The sequence below is a fragment of the Mobula hypostoma genome, chromosome 17, assembly GCF_963921235.1.
Source record: "Mobula hypostoma chromosome 17, sMobHyp1.1, whole genome shotgun sequence".
Lineage (NCBI taxonomy): Eukaryota > Metazoa > Chordata > Chondrichthyes > Myliobatiformes > Myliobatidae > Mobula > Mobula hypostoma.
In genome coordinates this window covers 61,460,873-61,478,433 of record NC_086113.1, presented here as the reverse complement: position 1 = coordinate 61,478,433, position 17,561 = coordinate 61,460,873, and the positions used below count along the sequence as shown (strand labels likewise).

The following is a 17,561-nucleotide window of genomic DNA, read 5'->3' as shown; positions in this document are numbered from 1 at the left end:
AAGTCTTTGCATGTATTACAGTTTGTGTGGCACAAATCATCACATTGTCAAGTTCCTTCATGTGTCTGTGCACCTTTTGTGATCAGCAAGTTGAAAATTATAACCTTTGTACAGAGAAAGCACTGCTCAATTTTGTAACACAAGCAGCTGGTAAAAACATCCCGCTTCCTAAAAAAAATTCTTGTCATGAGGTGTTCACTGGCATGCCATCCCCATGTCCCCTCATTCTCCTTATCACCACCGAGTCAGATTATTTATTTTCACTAATTGTGATACAATTCAAAAATACACAAAGAATGGCAGTACTAAGTCTAAATAATAGCGAGAAGACCTTGAGGGAGAACAATGAAGTTATTATCAAAAGGCTTCAGGAGAAAACAGTATGCTGCAAAAAATTCAGGAATCTTTGAAAACTGAAGGTGCAGGCAACAATTGAGGAACAGTTAAAATTATATTTCCACAAGTGGTCAGACCTGGAAGTCACAAAACCTGGAAGGAGGTGGGTCTGCAGGAGGTTTGCACAAGGAGGTTAGATGGTAGACACAGATAACCTGGAAGGTGGTGGAAATGCAGGAGGTTCAGGAGAAAGTGTTGGGGCGGGGGGCGGGGAGGTGTCATTTTTAAAACAAATGAGAATATTGCTTTGCTCAGCTGGCTGGGAATGTGGATCGGAGATGGTAAACAAATGGGACTTGTTGAGAGTTTGTATATGGACGTAGCGTTTCAGATGTGCTGAAGTACCTGGAGAGTGGATAACAGAATAACAAATCAATAAAGTGCTTGAATAATGCAGAGGGAGGGATGTAATCAGACAGAAAAAGGTAGCTTTAGTCATGGAGCAAGCATGTATTTGGAAGCTCCTCCTGGAGTCAACTATGGCAAAGTTGCGAATAGTCTGGTTCAGACTTAGACAAGAGGCCAGAGGGAGATGGAGTTAGTGACAGAAAAATGAGTTTGTAGTAGGGACCAATGATTTTCTATTCTTAATCTTTCGAATATTTGATTTGGAGGAAATTCCTGCTTATTCAATATCACCTTAAATAAAAATGCTGCTCTGGAATTTCCATGAGTTCTATCAACACAGTCAGCCTGAAATCAGCCAAGTAGCACAAGCATCAGGTCAAATGAGGATGCTTTTCCTTTGACAATACACATGAGGCAAATTAAGCTCAGTTTTATTATAAGATACTAACAGGTTTATTAAATTATTTCAACTATTATATGCAATAAATCCAGCAAATTGTTGAATCCAAATTTTTGAACTCAGTTTCAGTGATCTTCAATCATTTTAGTCACGCTAATCAATTTTTTTTTAAATTGTGGAAACTCCATTTTCTTTATAGTCTAGTGTCACAATAATGAAAATTAACCAGGTTACTGCCCATAGAAGAAAATGAATTTTTTTTTAGTGCCAGGAAGAAACAATGTTTGATTACACTGAAAAGTTGTGTTGCTTTTGAAAGGAATTGTTTTCAATCACACAATGCATACAGATCTTTGAAAGATCCATCAAGATTTTCAAGTGTGACTTTCACCCAGATATATCAATCATCCCCTCCCATTGCTAGTGCAAGATTTCCAGCTCACTTTCTTCAAATGTCCATAATTCAAAAGTCACTAGTCTTGGAAGACTGCAGAATTTCAAGGCAACAGATCACCACTGCCTTCTCAAGGGCAGTTAAGGATGGGATTTAAATACTGGCAGCAGCAATTTTCAAAACTCAAATGAAAAGAACCATCACTCTCTCTTTTAATCTTCAAAGCCACTCACTCTCTCCATTTCTGGGCAGCCAAATAAAATGATTAAGTATCATTCTCAGCCGACTGATATTTTTTTTTGCTGCAGCCACTTACTAAATGCCTTATGTTATACGTTTTGGTCAGCAAAAAGGTGGAAGAACAATTATTGGACTATATTCAACATCTGAGAAATTCAAATTGTAGAGTAAGAGCTTGTTCTCACCTGGCCACAGACAGTGGTAAAGTTGATCACTCCTCCTGAACATGCTGAAACAATGCATGGAAGATGCTGATTATTTTCTCTCAACCAGACTCGTGTTCCCTGCAGCGAAGAAAATCAAAGTGTAAGAAAAGCTACCCTTGTTCCAGATAAATGTACAATTTGGATGCAATTACATCGTATAAATATCGTATAACATCATGTATTAATCAACAAATGATAATTTGATCAGCTTATATGCAGCAAGGCAATAAAATGTTGGAATTCTTTCACTTTCATTCCAATTAACCAATTACTGAAATCTTGTATCATTATTTTATTTGTAACAGGAGATAAATCTTTAACCAATTTCTCCACTTCCATTCTCAAATTTCTCCCTTCAGCTTTCGCATCATTAAAGTTAAAACCTCATGGTGATAGCAACTTGTTCTTTTCTTAATGACTTTGAAGCTTGGCTGATCTCATGGTAACCACACATGTCCAATTTCAGCAGCAGTAGTGATCAAAAATGAGTGCAAGTACATTTGGCTATACTTACCAAGACTGCAAGACACTGCAACAACCAAGAACACCATCTATTTTTGACATTTCTAGTGTAGTTCAGAGGTGATGGAGGAAAAAAATTTGGAATCTTACATCTAAGCAAGATCAATATCATCAAGCTGAAACATTGCTTCTTTCTTTACAGATGTTGCCTGGAGTCCAGAAAGATCTAATCTCCAGTATTGATCTTCTTCTGATTTAAGATTAAAATGGCCTTTGGTAATGCACAAGGATCTAGTGAGACCATGTTTGTATTGTCTTCTAATTTAAGGAAAACAGACAAGACATTGAAAGCAGCTTGCTGAAGATTTCTGGACTAATAATTGGAATGTGCAGGTCATCTAACGGGGGAGGGCTAGCCTTGTATCTGATATGGTTTAGAAGAATGAGGGGAGACTTGATTGAAGTGTATAAAATGCTGCGGGACTTGGATGGAGTGGATGTGCAGAAGTAGTTTCCTCTTGAGAGAATCCAGAATTTTTTTGGGGGTGGGGTGAGGTCACTATTTCAAAATAAGGTATTGTCCATTTAGGCTAAATAAAGCAAAATGTTTTCTCTTCAAGGGTCGCAAATTTTTGCAATTCTCTTCCTTGAAGAGTGATGGAAACAGTCTTGGAATATTCCTAAGGTAGAAACATAAATTGATTAAGGACATGAAAATTTACTGCAGGAATGTAGAGTTGAGCTTAAAGTCAGATCAGCTTTGGTCTCATTAATTGGCAGAGCAGACTTGAGAGGCTGAGTGGCCTACTCCTGCTCCCAATTCAGATACTCAATGAATCTTTAATGTTCTGTGAAGGGTACTGTATTAATTAGTGTTTGATGTTATTATTGCTTCAAGTTTTATTCTTGGTGACAAAACACAAAACCAGTCCATGACTTTCTCTGTGCATTATTAGTGTACTCCTCTGAAAACAGTGCACAATACTTAGCCTCAATAATATGCCAATAATTTCAGTTTTAGTTTCTCTCAACAATTATGTTTACCAAGCACAATGCCCACTCAGAAATGGTGTTTCCGTTCCAAAGGAAATCTAACTGCAGTGATTCACCAGTGACTTGTAGCTGATGAAGGTCAAGCTTTTGTAGTAATGTCTTATTTCCCCTCTCTTCACTGCATATAATCTATATTCTGTTTTGTCTCCAGCTACCTGTCTGTGATAGTACTGCAAGCTTTTCATTGTATCTGCACATGACAATGACTTTCACAACCAATGGTTGATATTTTATATTAAAGCAACCCCTGAACATCCTGCCTCTTAAACAGTTTATACATATCAAATAGCTATACATATTTAGAGTAAATCAATTTACCTTCAGTCAACCTTAAAGATTATCTTTGGGTCAGAGTACATTTTGTAGTCACATCACCACAGAAATTTAAGGTGGAATTCAATGAAGAGAGGAAAGATCTTGCTTCAGCACAAGTCTGCTATCACACAAGATGATACATTCTAATTGGCAGCTTATTTCAAGATTTTCCCAGTTTGTAAGGAATCAATAATGAAAGAATATCCAAGTTTAAACAGTATGGGACACCTGGAGTGCCAGAGGCAGTGGTAGGATGATATAAAAATTGCAGAGTTTGATTGACAGATGCATAAATAAGTATGGCACAGAAGGATAATTAAAATGGTCCTTATGGACATGGTGGGCTGAAATGCTCCTTTGTGCTGTACAACTAACTCTCATGGAACTTGGACTTTAGCAATATTTTGTCATTATGTCAATCCGCTGTACCTCTTCCATTGGTTTATTGCAGTCATTATGTTGCTTAAAATGTAGCTGATCCAATCAGATATTTCAACTCTTAAATACCAAATAACAATTGTTATACAATAGTGGTGGTTCCGATTATACCTCATCTATTACAGGGTTATTGGACACAGAATTCTCAGAGAATGGAACAGCTTAGGAGCAAACTTCTTTTTTAAAAAAATGAACACCACTAATCTAACAATTTTATAACATTCGTGACTTTTCATGCACTACAAACAGCTGAAAATTAAACAACATTGGAAAGAATTTTCTTTATAGATCCTGCTAGAATTTCCATTGGATTCACTGATCAGTTTCACTCCTACTTTCCTGAACATCGATCAGCCAAACCTGTCCAAGAGGCCAAGCAATGTGAAAAATTGAACATTTAAAACACTTACCCTGCATGGAATCAATCACCCAGGTGAGATTCTGCAGATTGCTCCTGTCTCAGAGCCTTCAATTAAGCTCTTAAAAATGAATTACAACTGCTCTTTTTTTTTTAAAACAAAAAGACATGCCAAAGAAATAGCCTCTCATGGTCCAACCCTACTAGCTCGTCGTGTGAGGTGGAAAATGAGCAACCCCAAGCAGCAGGGCTCTGGTGAAGCTGTATAGGCCAATCCCCTGTACAGTAGAAGCAATGGATGGCAGAAGTGTTGATGAACTCTGACTTCAGAGGACGATGGGGATAGGAGGCCATCGATGGCCTATGCTCCACTTAGGAGCACAGGGTCCCAAGTAAGTAAGTAGAGAACCAAAAAGTATTTTTATTTCAAGGCTTTAAAACAACTTAGGAAAATCACTGCTCGACATTGATAAAGCCAAATGATTTAGCAAAAATTTCTTAGACATTTCCAGTTATTTAAATTGGATTAATCATAGCTGGTACACTGGACAACTATTAAGTATTTTTCTTTATAAATCTATGATATTGGCAATGTAAGAAACAGTCAGATTACGAGTCTTGAGTACTATAGACATTTCTTTCATGCAAGTTTAAAATACCATCCGTTCATGGAAACGTACAATTGTAATGAGAATCTAGGTTTCAGCAAAAATCTAGTTTAGTATGCCTTTGCAAAAGCCAAATTCCCTAACTGATACTAAAAACTGTTCACATCAGGGTAAAACTGGAAAATTTGAGGCCATTCTTTAGTTTAATACACATTCCAGACATGGCCGACCTAGGAACGGAAGGATTTACACAGGGCAAATACACTGGAATTTAAATGAGACAGCAGAGTCAGTGACACAGCGTGACCAGGACATCTGGCCTGTATTAATTAGATTTAGAGATAGACAGGAAAAGACCGCAACAAAATAATGAGTGACCTTCAAAGAGAGGTTCAGACAGATTCCCTGTGGGAGGAACATACCTGGGAAAGTTTGGGGAGTGAAAGCAGAATGTTGCTGAGTGGTAAACGTATAAAGTATGATAAAACAGGAACAAACCAAGTGACAAACAGCTTCAGTGTTGATAATTAAAATGAGAATAAGGTTGAATGTAGAAAACTTGCTGGTGTCACAATTCATCGCCAAAATAGGACAGCTGATTCTTTCAAAGGCAGAGTATGCTTTATGATTAACTCCTCGTGGTGCATAAATGTGGTGCTTCTGTCCCAGTCCTGCTCACTTGACCTGGAACATCTAGCAATCAATTGTCATGCATTTTACCTTCTGTGGGAGTTTTCAACCATCATCTTGGTAGCGGTGTATATCCACCTCAGGCTCTGGACTAGGGATTCCCAAATGTGGGGGTCCACAAACCCCGTTGATTAATGGTATGAAAAAGGTTGGGGACCCTTGGTCTAGACAAATTGAGCAACATAATCAACAGACATGAAACAACACACCCTGATCCCTTTCCCATCATGCTGGGGGGTTTTAATCAGGCCAGCGTGAACAAGTCCCTATTTATTTATCACCCGCATATCACTTGTTCCACGGTTGTTATTGACTTCATCAAAACCTGTGTGCATGAGTGTATGCCCATGAGAACATACCAGAATCAAAAGCCATGCATGAACCAGGATTCGCATTCTGCTGAGGGGTAGATCTGCAGCATTCAAATCTGGTGATCCGGGACTTTAAAAGGCAGCCAAGTACAACTTACGGCAGGCTATCTTGAGAGCAAAGGAACAATTCTGAGTGAAGTTGGAGGCGAAATCTGATGCAAGTCAACTCTGGCAGTGTTTGCAGACTATTACCTCCTACAAAGCGAAATGTATCATGTATGGCAGTGATGATTCACTCCCAGACAAGCTCAACATCTTTTATGCTCATTTGGAAAGGGAGTACAAAACTACAGCTTGCAGCATTCAGTAACCTTGTGATGCCTGTCTCGGAGGCTGACGTCAGAATGTCTTTCATCAAGAGGATGAACCCTCACAAAGGGACAAGCCCCATTGGTGTACCTGGTACAGGTTTCCCTCGCCATCCGAAGGTAGAGCTTTCCTATGAAACAGTTCGTAAGCCAGAATGTCATAAAGTGAAGAAGCAATTACTATTTATTTATATGGGAAAAATTTGTTCGCCCGGCGCGTAAATGTCGGCCCAGATCAGAGGCGACGCAATCGGCAATCGTCTCTGATCTGGGCCGACATTTACGTGCCAGGCGGCACCTAATTAATTAGCTTGTTTATTTCGGCTTTTTTTTTTAAAGATGTGTTGGGTGCGTCCCAGCTACCGCTGCATTCTCCGCGGCAATGTATCGGTCTGCAGCCCGGGGATTGGGGTGGTGGGACACTGGGGTGCCATCTCATCGTCGTCTGTTTCCATCAGGGCAGACAGATCATCTTCTATGTCTGCCTGCCTCGATGTCGAAGGTTGAGGTTCGTCAACTGCTGTGGCTAATGTGGAAGGCATGAAAAACGACAGTATGCTTGACTGCTTAGCCTCGCACATTTTCCTGTCATACAGTTCTTTGTAAGCATTCAAACCATCTTGCAAATATGCCCTCAACCTACGTACCCTTTCAAAATTAAAGTCATATTTTTCTGCAATCATTGCAGCAAAAATCTCATGCAGTTGCTTCATGTTCAGTTCCTGGACGACTTCAATTTCGGTCCATTCACTACTGCATTTGGTTTCGATTGTTATCTTTTCCTCTTCCAATTGCATCAGCTCTTCATTTATCAGTTCTTGGTCATGGGTTTGCCAAAACCTCTTCAACATCATCTTCGTCAACTTCCACAAGCCAAACTCATGTTGTCCGTACTTTGTTCACTACAATCAAAACGCTTAATTATGTCTAGTTTTACGCTAAGTGTAACACCCTTACGAGCTCTTTAGGCTTTTCCGATACCTTAGAACTCATCTAGCTAATGGCTGCTCACAGGCATGTGTTTAAGCAATTCCAGCTAGAATGCCGTTCCGGGGGAGGAGCTTGGCTGCTCGGCGGGGGGGGGTGGGGGCGCGCTGCCTTTTATCGTATGCTGCCTTTTTTCGTAACAGTGAAAACACCTTCTGTTAGCGAAAACAGGTAACTAATGTAGGTCTTTTGTAACAGCGAGGTTTCGTAAAGTAAACGTTCGAAATGCGGGGAACACCTGTAGTGCTCTGAAAATCTGCACCAACCAACTGGTGGGTGTGTTCATAGTCATTTACAATCTCTCATTGCTGCAGTCAGAAGATCCCACTGCAGCTAACACTGTAGGTAACTAGTATAGCAGAGCCCAGGAAGAGCAGGGTGAGCTGACTTATTGACCATCGCCCAGTAGCACTGACATCTACAGTGAAGTGCTTTGAGAGATTGGTTATGGCTAGAGTCAACCTGTCTCAGCAAGGACCTGGACCCACTGCAATTTGCTTATTGTCTCAGTAGGTATGTAGGTATGTACATACGCACACACAGGGAAAAATATAATAATAAAATAAATCATAACAAGTAAATCAATTACAATATACGTATATCGAATAGATTTAAAACACACAAAAACAGAAATACTGTACATTGTGAGGTAGTGTCCAAAGATTCAATGTCAATTTAGGAATCAGATGACAGAGGGGTCGAAGCTTTCAGGCTTCTGTATCTCCTGCCTGATGGTAACAGTGAGAAAAGGGCATGCCCTGGGTGCTGGAGGTCCTTAATAATGGACGCTGCCTTTCTGAGACACCGCTCCCTGAAGATGTCCTGGGTACTTTGTAGGCTAGTACCCAAGTTGGAGCTGACTACATTTACAACCTTCTGCAGCTCTTTCTGTCCTGTACAGTAGCCCCTCCATACCAGACAGTGATGCAGCCTGTCAGAATGCTCTCCATGGTACAAGTGTAGAAATTTCTGAGTATTTGTTGACATGACAAATCTCTTCATACTCCTAACAAAGTGTAGCCGCTGTCTTGCCTTCTTTATAACTACATTGATTTGTTGGGACCAGGTTAGATCCTCAGAGATCTTGACACCCAGGAACTTGAAACTGCTCACTCTCTCCACTTCTGTATCAATTAACAGCTAACACATGCAGGAAACCCAAAAGTCTTCCATGTGTCTATACATAATAAACAGTAGCAATGGATGGTGTAGACCAAATTGGTAATTTATACTTGGGGTCAGAAGTTAACATTTTTTTTTAAAAAGTCTATTTACCAAAGAAGATGCAGCTAAAGTCTCAGTAAAAAGGTGAAGCAGTTGAGATGGTGGATGATGCATCAAGTACAGCTACATTATAAAGACTTAAACTTAATTGTATTATATTTTATAATTCCAAGAGATTTTACTAGCTCTTCAGTTAGTCCTGACGAAGGGTCTCGGCCCGAAACGACGACTGTACCTCTTCCTAGAGATGCTGCCTGGCCTGCTGCGTTCAGCAGCAACTTTAATGTGTGTTGCTTGAAATTCCAACATCTGCAAATTTCCTCGTGTTTGTGTCTGTTAAGTCTTATTCTGTTGTAGACCACGTCACAGACCTCTGAGGTGATTACAGACACTAAAGACAATGTATGTGATCTACACAGCTTTGCCCCACGGATGCAGTTCTTTCTACTTCACACCTCATTGGAATACATTTGAATCCTGAATCACAAAGAATTCTCAATCACTTAAGACCTTAAGAATCAGTAACAGGTAAACTATTCAGTAAACTAAATCAGTAAACTATTCCCAGGGGCAACGAATGGGTTATATTTTTATTGATGTCTATAAATCAGAAAATATGTACACACACAAAAATTACTGTATATGGTACCCATTCCCCCAGTGTTGTAAATGATTGGCATCAAAAACACACAAGACTGGGAAGAAAAGACAATCACTAAAAGCAGAAAGTAGGAGAGAGGGAACTAGCCACACACACAAAGTGCTGGAGGAACTTGGCCGGTCCTGATAAGACCATAGACCAGAAGATACAGGAGCAGAATGAGGCTATTTAGCCCATCCAATCTGCTCCCCCATTTCATCATGGCTGACCCACTTTTCCTCTCCTCCCCAATCTCTTGCTTTCTTTCCGTATCCCTTCATGGCCTGACAATTAAGAATAAATCAACCTCTGCCTTACATATATTAAGGACTTGGCCTCAACAGCTGCCTGCAGCAAAAAATTCCAGATTCACCATTTTCTGGCTAAAGAAATTCCTCATCTTCGTTCAAAATGGAGGCCTCTCTATACCAAGTCTGTGTCCTCTGGCCTTAACTGTCCTACCATAGGAAATATCCTCTCCATATTCACTCATTCAAGGCCTTTCACCATTCAAGGGGCTTCAATGAACTCACCCGTCATTCTTCTGAATTCTATTGATACAGGCCCAGAGCCATTAAACGCTCTTCATATGACAAGCCATTCAATCCTGGAATCATTTTCGTGAACACCCTTTGAACCCTCTGCAATTTCAACACATCCTTTCTAAGATTAAGGGGCCCAAAACTGCTCTCAATACTCCAGGTGAGGGCTCACCAGTGCTTTATAGAGTTTCAACATTACATCCTTGCTTTTAAATTCTAGCCCTCCCTGTTTCCCAAATGCTATTAAAACTGTGCAATGAACCACTTTTAATGAAAGTAAAGGAATCCTTAGTAAGCAGCGATCATAATATGATAGAATTCACCCTGCAATTTCGATTCAGATTAGATTCAACTTTATCGTCATTGTGCCAAGTATAGATACAAAGCCAATGAAATGCAGATAGCATCTAACCAGAAATTCAAAGAATAGTGTTATTTACAAAATAACTGTGAATAAAAAGTAAGTGCTACAGCACACAAATATGAAAGTACTGAGACAGTACAATATGGGTACAATACTGCTTAGCGCTGTGATGTGAGGTTCAGCAGTATCACAGCCTCAGGGAAGAAGCTCTTCCTGTGCCTGCTGGAACGGGAGCAGAGGCTCTTGTAGCGCCTACCGGATGAGAGGAGAGTAAAATGTCCATGGTTAGGGTGAGATGCATCCCTGATAATGCTTTTCACCCTGCCCAGGCAGCATTTATGGTAGATGTTCTCGATGGTGGGCAATTGGGTGCCGATAATCCACTGGGCAGTTTTCACCACACGCTGGGGTGCTTTGTGGTCTGATACGGGACAATTGCCATACCACACTGAGATGCAGTTGGTGAGTATGCTCTCAATGTAAAAGTCCATCAGTATCCTGGGACAGAGGTGAGCTTTCTTGATGCTCCGCAGGAAATAAAGGCGCTGTTGTGCCTTTTTGACCGGGATGGAGGAGTTCAGGGACCAGGTGAGATCCTCAGAAATGTGGACACCAAGAAATTTGAAGCTTAATACACGCTCCACTACAGCTCCGTTGATGTAGATGGGGACATGAGTGTGACTCCTGGCATGCCTGAAGTCCACAATGATCTCCTTGACCTTCTGGGTGTTAGGGGCCAGGTTGTTGTCAGCACACTACGCAGCCAGGTGCTGGACCTCGTCCCTGTAGGCCGTCTCGTCACTCCCTCTGATCAGGCCAACCACCATGGTGTCGTCTGCGAACTTGATTATGGAGTTAGAAACATGTACAGGAACGCAGTCATAGGTGAAAAGGGAGTACAGAAGAGGGCTCAGCACACAGCCTTGAGGCATGCTGGTGTTCAGGGTGAGAGTGGAGGAGAGGTTGTCTAACTTAACTGATTGGGGTCTGTTAGTCAGAAAGTCCAAGGTCCAATTGCAGAGAGATGAGCTGATACCAAGCTAGCAAAGTTTGGCGATCAGCTTGGAGGGGATCACAGTATTGAATGCCGAACTAAAGTCAATGAACAGCATTCTGAAGTAAGAGTTGGGGCTGTCCAGGTGGGTCAGGGCAGAGTGAGGTGCTGTGGAGATGGCGTCCTCTGTTGGTGCAATAGGCAAATTGATGGGGGTCCAGGTTAGAGGGCAGACAGGATTTCAGTTGTGATAGAACCAGTCTCTCAAAGCACTTTGCAATGATGGGGATGAGTGCAACTGGACGGAAGTCATTCAGGCCCGTGGCAGTGGAATGCTTTGGCACTGACACGATGGTGGCGATCTTTAAGCTTGTGGGGACAACTGCCTGGGAGGGAGAAACTAAAGTCAGATGTATCAGTATTATAGAGGAGTAAATCGAATTAAAGAGGCATGAAAGAGCAATGACTAGAGTTTCTGGGAGTAACTCGAAAGGCATAGGATAGATACATCCCAAAGAAGAGGAAGTATTCTAAAGGCAGGATGACATAACCATGGCTGACAAGGGAAATCAAAGCCAACATAAAAGCTTATGATGGCTTTGGAAATGGGGCTTAGGAAACTGAAAGGTCTGAAGGTAGATAAGTCACCTGGACCAAATGGACTACACCCCAGTTTTCTGAAAGAGGTAGCTGAATAGATTGTGGTGGCAATAGTAATCCTTCAAGAATCACTAGACTCTCTGGCAAGGTACCAGAGGACAGGAGGATTGTAAATGTCACTTCACTCTTCAAGAATAGAAGGAGATAGAAGAAAATAAATTATAGGCCAGTTAGCCTGACCTCAGTGGTTGGGATGATGTTGGAGTCAATTATTAAGAATGAGGTCTCAAGGTACTTGGAGGCACATGATAAAACAGGCCAAAGTCAGCATTGTTTCCTCACAGGAAATCTTGCCTGACAAATCTATTGGAATTCTTTGAAGAAATAACAAGCAGGATAGACAAAGGAGAATTGGTGGATGTTGTGTACTTGGACTTTCAGAAGGCCTTTGACAAGATGCTGCACATGAGGTGGCTTAACAAGCTACGAGCTTATGGTATTACAGGAAAGATACCAGCAAGGATAGAGGATTGTCAGGGAGTAAGGTGAGATATTTCTGATTGGCTGCCAGTGACTAGTGAGTGGTGACAGAACCGCTTCTTTTTACGTTGTATGTCAGTGATTTGGATGACAGAATTGATGATTTTGTGGCCATGTTTGCGGACAATATAAAGAGGGGCAGGTAGTGTTGAGGAAGCAGGGAGACTGTAGAAGAACTTGGAGAGATTAGTAGAACCGGCAAAGAAGTAGCACAGGGAATACAGTGTCGTCATGCACTTTGGTAGGAAGAATAAAAGCATAGACTATTTTCGGAAGGAGAAAATTCAAAAATCCACGTTGCAAAGGGACATGGGAGTCCTCGTGCAGGATTCCCTAAAGGTTAATTTGCAGGTTGAGTCAATAGTAAGGAAAGCAAATACAATGTTAGCATACATTTCAAGAGGACAAGAATATAAAAGCAAGGACTTAATGCTGAGGCTTTATAAAGGCACTGATGAGTTCTCACTTGGAGTATTCAGAAGTTTTTTGGGCCCCTTCCTTTGACAATGGAGAGTTTCATGGGAGGTTCATGAGCAAATATGTTCCCTCCAATTTGTAATGACCAGTGCACACAAAAACCATGTGCTGTGCAGTTTTTTTGCCAAGTGACAACAATATGTGTGAACTGAATAATTTCGTCAATAAAACTTTATAAGTAAGCCAGTTTTAAAATCTGCACACAAATCGTCACAAACTTCACATTGGCAATGTCAGACACCGGAAAAGGAAATGTGATTGTGTATGATTGTGAAATATACTTAACATGCCAACCAGGTAGAAGGTGACAACCTTTGTGTGCAGTTTAAATTCCTTTGTGTGCTAATAGCAAAGGATGTGTGCATGCACACACACCTTAGAGGGAACACTGTTCATGAGAATCATTCCGGGAATGGAAGGTTTATTATGTGAGGAGTGATTGATGGCTCTGGGCCTTTACTCATTGGAAGTCAGAAGGTGGGGGTGGGGGTGGTTCTTATTGAAACCTATTGAATGTTGTAAGGTCTAGATGAGGAGATCCCAATTCTTTGGTTAATGGTACGGGTCCATGGCTTAATAAAAGTTGAGAACCCCTGGCCTAGATAGAGTGGATATGGAGAGGATGTCTCCTGTGGTGGGAGAGTCTATGACCAAGGACCAAGGGTCTCAGAACAGAGGGTTGTCCTTTCAGAATGGAGATAAGGAGGAACTTATTTAGCCAAAGAGTGGTGAATATATGGAATCCATTGCCAGAGGGGGCTGAGCAGCCTTAGTCATGGGCCTGGGGCGTATTAATGGCAGAGGTTGATACGTTCTTGATTAATCAGGACGTGAAAGGTTATGGGGAGAAGGCAGGAGAATGGGTTAAGAGAGAAGTGGATCAGCCACGATTAAATGGTGCAGCAGACTTGATGGGACAAATAGCCACAAATCTGCTCTTATGTTTTATGGTCTTTCATTTAGTCATAGTCATACTTTATTGATCCCAGGGGGAAATTGGTTTTCGTTACAGTTGCACCATAAATAATAAATAGTAATAGAACCATAAATAGTTAAATAGTACTATGTAAATTATGCCAGTAAATTATGAAATAAGTCCGGGACCAGCCTATCGGCACAGGGTGTCTGATCCTCCAAGGGAGGAGTTGTAAAGTTTGATGGCCACGGGCAAGAATGACTTCCTATGATGCTCTGTGCTGCCTCTTGGAGGATTTGACCTCCCAAATTGCAGCACCTCACATTGCCTGGATTATACTCAATCTGCCACTTGTCTGCCCATACCTGTAAGTGATCTACCTTCAGTGGCCACTGTATTAGGTACAGATATTTGCTGATTAATGCAAATATCTAATCAGCCAATCACGTGGCAACAACTCAATGCATAATAAAAGCATGTAGCAGTGGTCAAGAGGTTCACTTGTTGTTAGAGCAAACATCAGAAGATGGAATCAATTTGATCTAAATGACGCTAAACACGGAATAATTGTTGGTGCCAGATGGGGTGATTTAAATATCTCAGAAACTGCTGATCTCCTAGAATTTTCGTGTACAACAATCTCTGGAGTTTATAGAGAAGGATGTGAATAACAAAAAAAATCAAGTGAAAGGTAGTTCTATAGAAGAAAACACCTCGTCAATGTGGGAGGTCAGAGAATGGCCAGACTGGTTTAAGGTAACAAGAAGGCGACTGTAACATAAATAACTACATGTTACAACCGAAGAGCATCTGAATGCACAAAACATCAACCTTGAATTGGCTACCACAGCCAAAGACAATGGGCATACTCAGTGGCCACGTTATTAGGTACCTAACAAACTGCCCACTGACTGTATATCCTAATGTATTCTTTGACAGTCCTTTATACTGTCCCTAACTACACCAATCTTCATGCCACCTGCAAACCTGCTTCTCCACCCATCTACAAAGCACTGGGACCAGATGGTGTGAACCCCAAGGTCCTGACGGAGTGTTCTGTGCCACTGTGTGGAGTTCTCCAGTGCACTTTCAATCTGAGTCTCAGCCTGGAAAGGGTCCCAATTGTGTGAAAAACATCATGTGTGGTCCCAGTACCCAAGAAGGGCCAGCTGAAAGTCTTGAATACCTATATCCTGTGGCCCTGACTGCACGCATCCTGAAGACCCTAGAGACACTGGTCCTGGCTCACTTCTGACCCCCTGGTCAGATCAGTCCTTGATCCCCTGTTTCCATCCAGGGGGTCAGTGTGGACATGGTGGAGGATTACAAATACCTGGGGATACGGATTGACAATAAACTGGACTGGTCAAAGAACACTGAGGCTGTCTACAAGAAGGGTCAGATTCGTCTCTATTTCCTGAGGAGACTGAGGTCCTTTAACATCTGCTGGACGATGCTGAGGATGTTCTACGAGTCTATGGTGGCCAGTGCTATCATGTTTGCTGCTGTGTGCTGGGGCAGCAGGCTGGGGGTAGCAGACACCAACAGAATCAACTAACTCATTCAAAAGGCCAGTGATGTTGTGGGGATGAAACTGGATTCTCTCACAGTGGTGTCTGAAAGAGTATGCTGTCTAAGTTGCATGCCATCTTGGTCAATGTCTCCCATCCACTACATAACGTACTGGATGGACACAGGAGTACATTCAGCCAGAGACTCATTCCACTGAGATGCAGCACAGAGCGTCATAGGAAGTCATTCCTGCCTGTGGCCATCAAACTTTACAACTCCTCCCTTGGAGGGTCAGACACCCTGTGCCGATAGGCTGGTCCTGGACTTATTTCATAATTTACTGGCATAATTTACATATTACTATTTAACTATTTATGGTTCTATTACTATTTAATATTGATGGTGCAACTGTAACGAAAACCAATTTCCCCTGGGATCAATAAAGTATGACTATGACTATTTGCTTACCAGGAGCACATTGCAGTCGACAATGTTGTCATCTACCTGCTGAACAGAGCCTACTCCCACTTGGATAAGCAGGGCAGCACTGTGAGGATGATGTTTTTTGATTTCTCAAGTGCCTTCAATACTACACAGCCCTCATTGCTGGGGGAAAAGCTCTGTTCAATGCAGGTTGGCACTTCCATTGTATCCTGGATAACGGACTAATGGAGTGACAGACCACGGCTTTTGCGGCTTCAGAGATGTGCATCAAACCTGGCTCAAAGCAGCACTGGGGCCCCACAGGGGACTGTACTACCTCCCTTCCCGTTTACCCTGTATACCTCAGACCTTAGATACAACACAGTCATTTCATCTGCAGAAATTCAAGGATGGGAGGACTTTGTCAAACGGTGCAAGCTGAATCATCTGCAAGATCAGTAAGACACAGGACATGGTGATGGACTATAGGAAGACTAAGCCTGCACTGCTCCCAGTTACTATTGATGGCGAGTACGTGCATGTCGTCAGGACCTACAAGTACCTGGGGGTGCACCTGGATGACAGACTTGAGTGGAGCGCCAACACAGAAGCTGTGTACAAGGGCCAGATTCATCTCTACTTCCTGAGGAGACTGAGATCCTTTGGAATACGCAGGCTTCTTCACATGTTCTGCCTGTCTGCTGTCGCCAGTACAATCTCCTATGCAGTGGTGTGCTGGGGAAATGACATCAACATGGATGATGCCAACAGGCTCAATAAACTGATTAGAAAGACTAGTTCTGTTATAGGAGTCAAACTGGGAACACTGGAGGCTGTGGTAGAACAAAGGACCCTATAGAAAATCCTGCCAATTCTGGACAATATTTCTCACCCTCTGCATGCCACCTTGGCTGAACAGAGGAGCACTCTTAGTAATAGACCAAAGACAACTGTGTTGCTCCAAAGAGTACTACGAGGTCATTCTTATCATCGGCCATTAGGTTATATAATGAGTCAACCTATAGCTGGGGAAGTGACGAATCCCTCCTGTTTTTATTCTTTCTACTTCTCTTCTAATATTTATATCTGTGCACTTGTAACGCTGTAGTGGCACTGTAATTTCCTTTGAGCTAAATAACCTATCATAGAGGTCTTAGCACCAGTACTTTTAGAATTCCACCGATCACAGACTTTCAGCCAGAATAACAGCCTTCGACTTTTGCTCTTTCTTCTATGAGCAAGCCATTTCTAAATCCAAACTTTCGCTCTGGATGCCTTGCATTTTCACCTACTGAATCACCCCAACCGAATGCCTTATTAAAATTGATATAGATAACATCCATGGCCTTACCCTCATCAAGAACCTTTATCACACTTCCCAAACTTGTCTAGTCAAGTTTGTAAGGTATGAGTTTGCTCACACAAAGCCATTATGACTCTCCCTGAGAAGGCCATGCCTTTTCAAAAGGTCCCAAATCCTATCCTGTAGTATCCTCTCTAATAGCTTCCCTACCACTGATGTGAGGCTTACCGGCCTACAAATACTTGGATTATTCCCATTTATCTTCTTGAACAAAGCACAATATTTCCTAGTCTTCCATCAGCTAGGACCAGTTCTGTTGCTAGTGAGGACACAAAAGACCTTCATCAAAGCCACAGCCATCTCCTTACTTATTTTAAAATTCTGGGGTACATGCCGGCAGGCTATAGGGACCTATCCCCCTTAAATGCTGCCTGACCCCCAAAACCATTGAA

The 17,561-nt window shown here is 41.8% G+C and overlaps 1 protein-coding gene across 1 annotated transcript in view; it reads right to left on the bottom strand.

Moving 5' to 3' along the window:
• myo10 (myosin X) overlaps positions 1-17,561 on the bottom strand; it is a 296,284-nt gene that overhangs the window by 192,469 nt on the left and 86,254 nt on the right. The window contains exon 2 of the mRNA XM_063069990.1: positions 1,964-2,062. Within this exon, the coding sequence (XP_062926060.1) occupies positions 1,964-2,062 (99 nt within the window). The remainder of the gene's footprint in view (positions 1-1,963; positions 2,063-17,561) is intronic.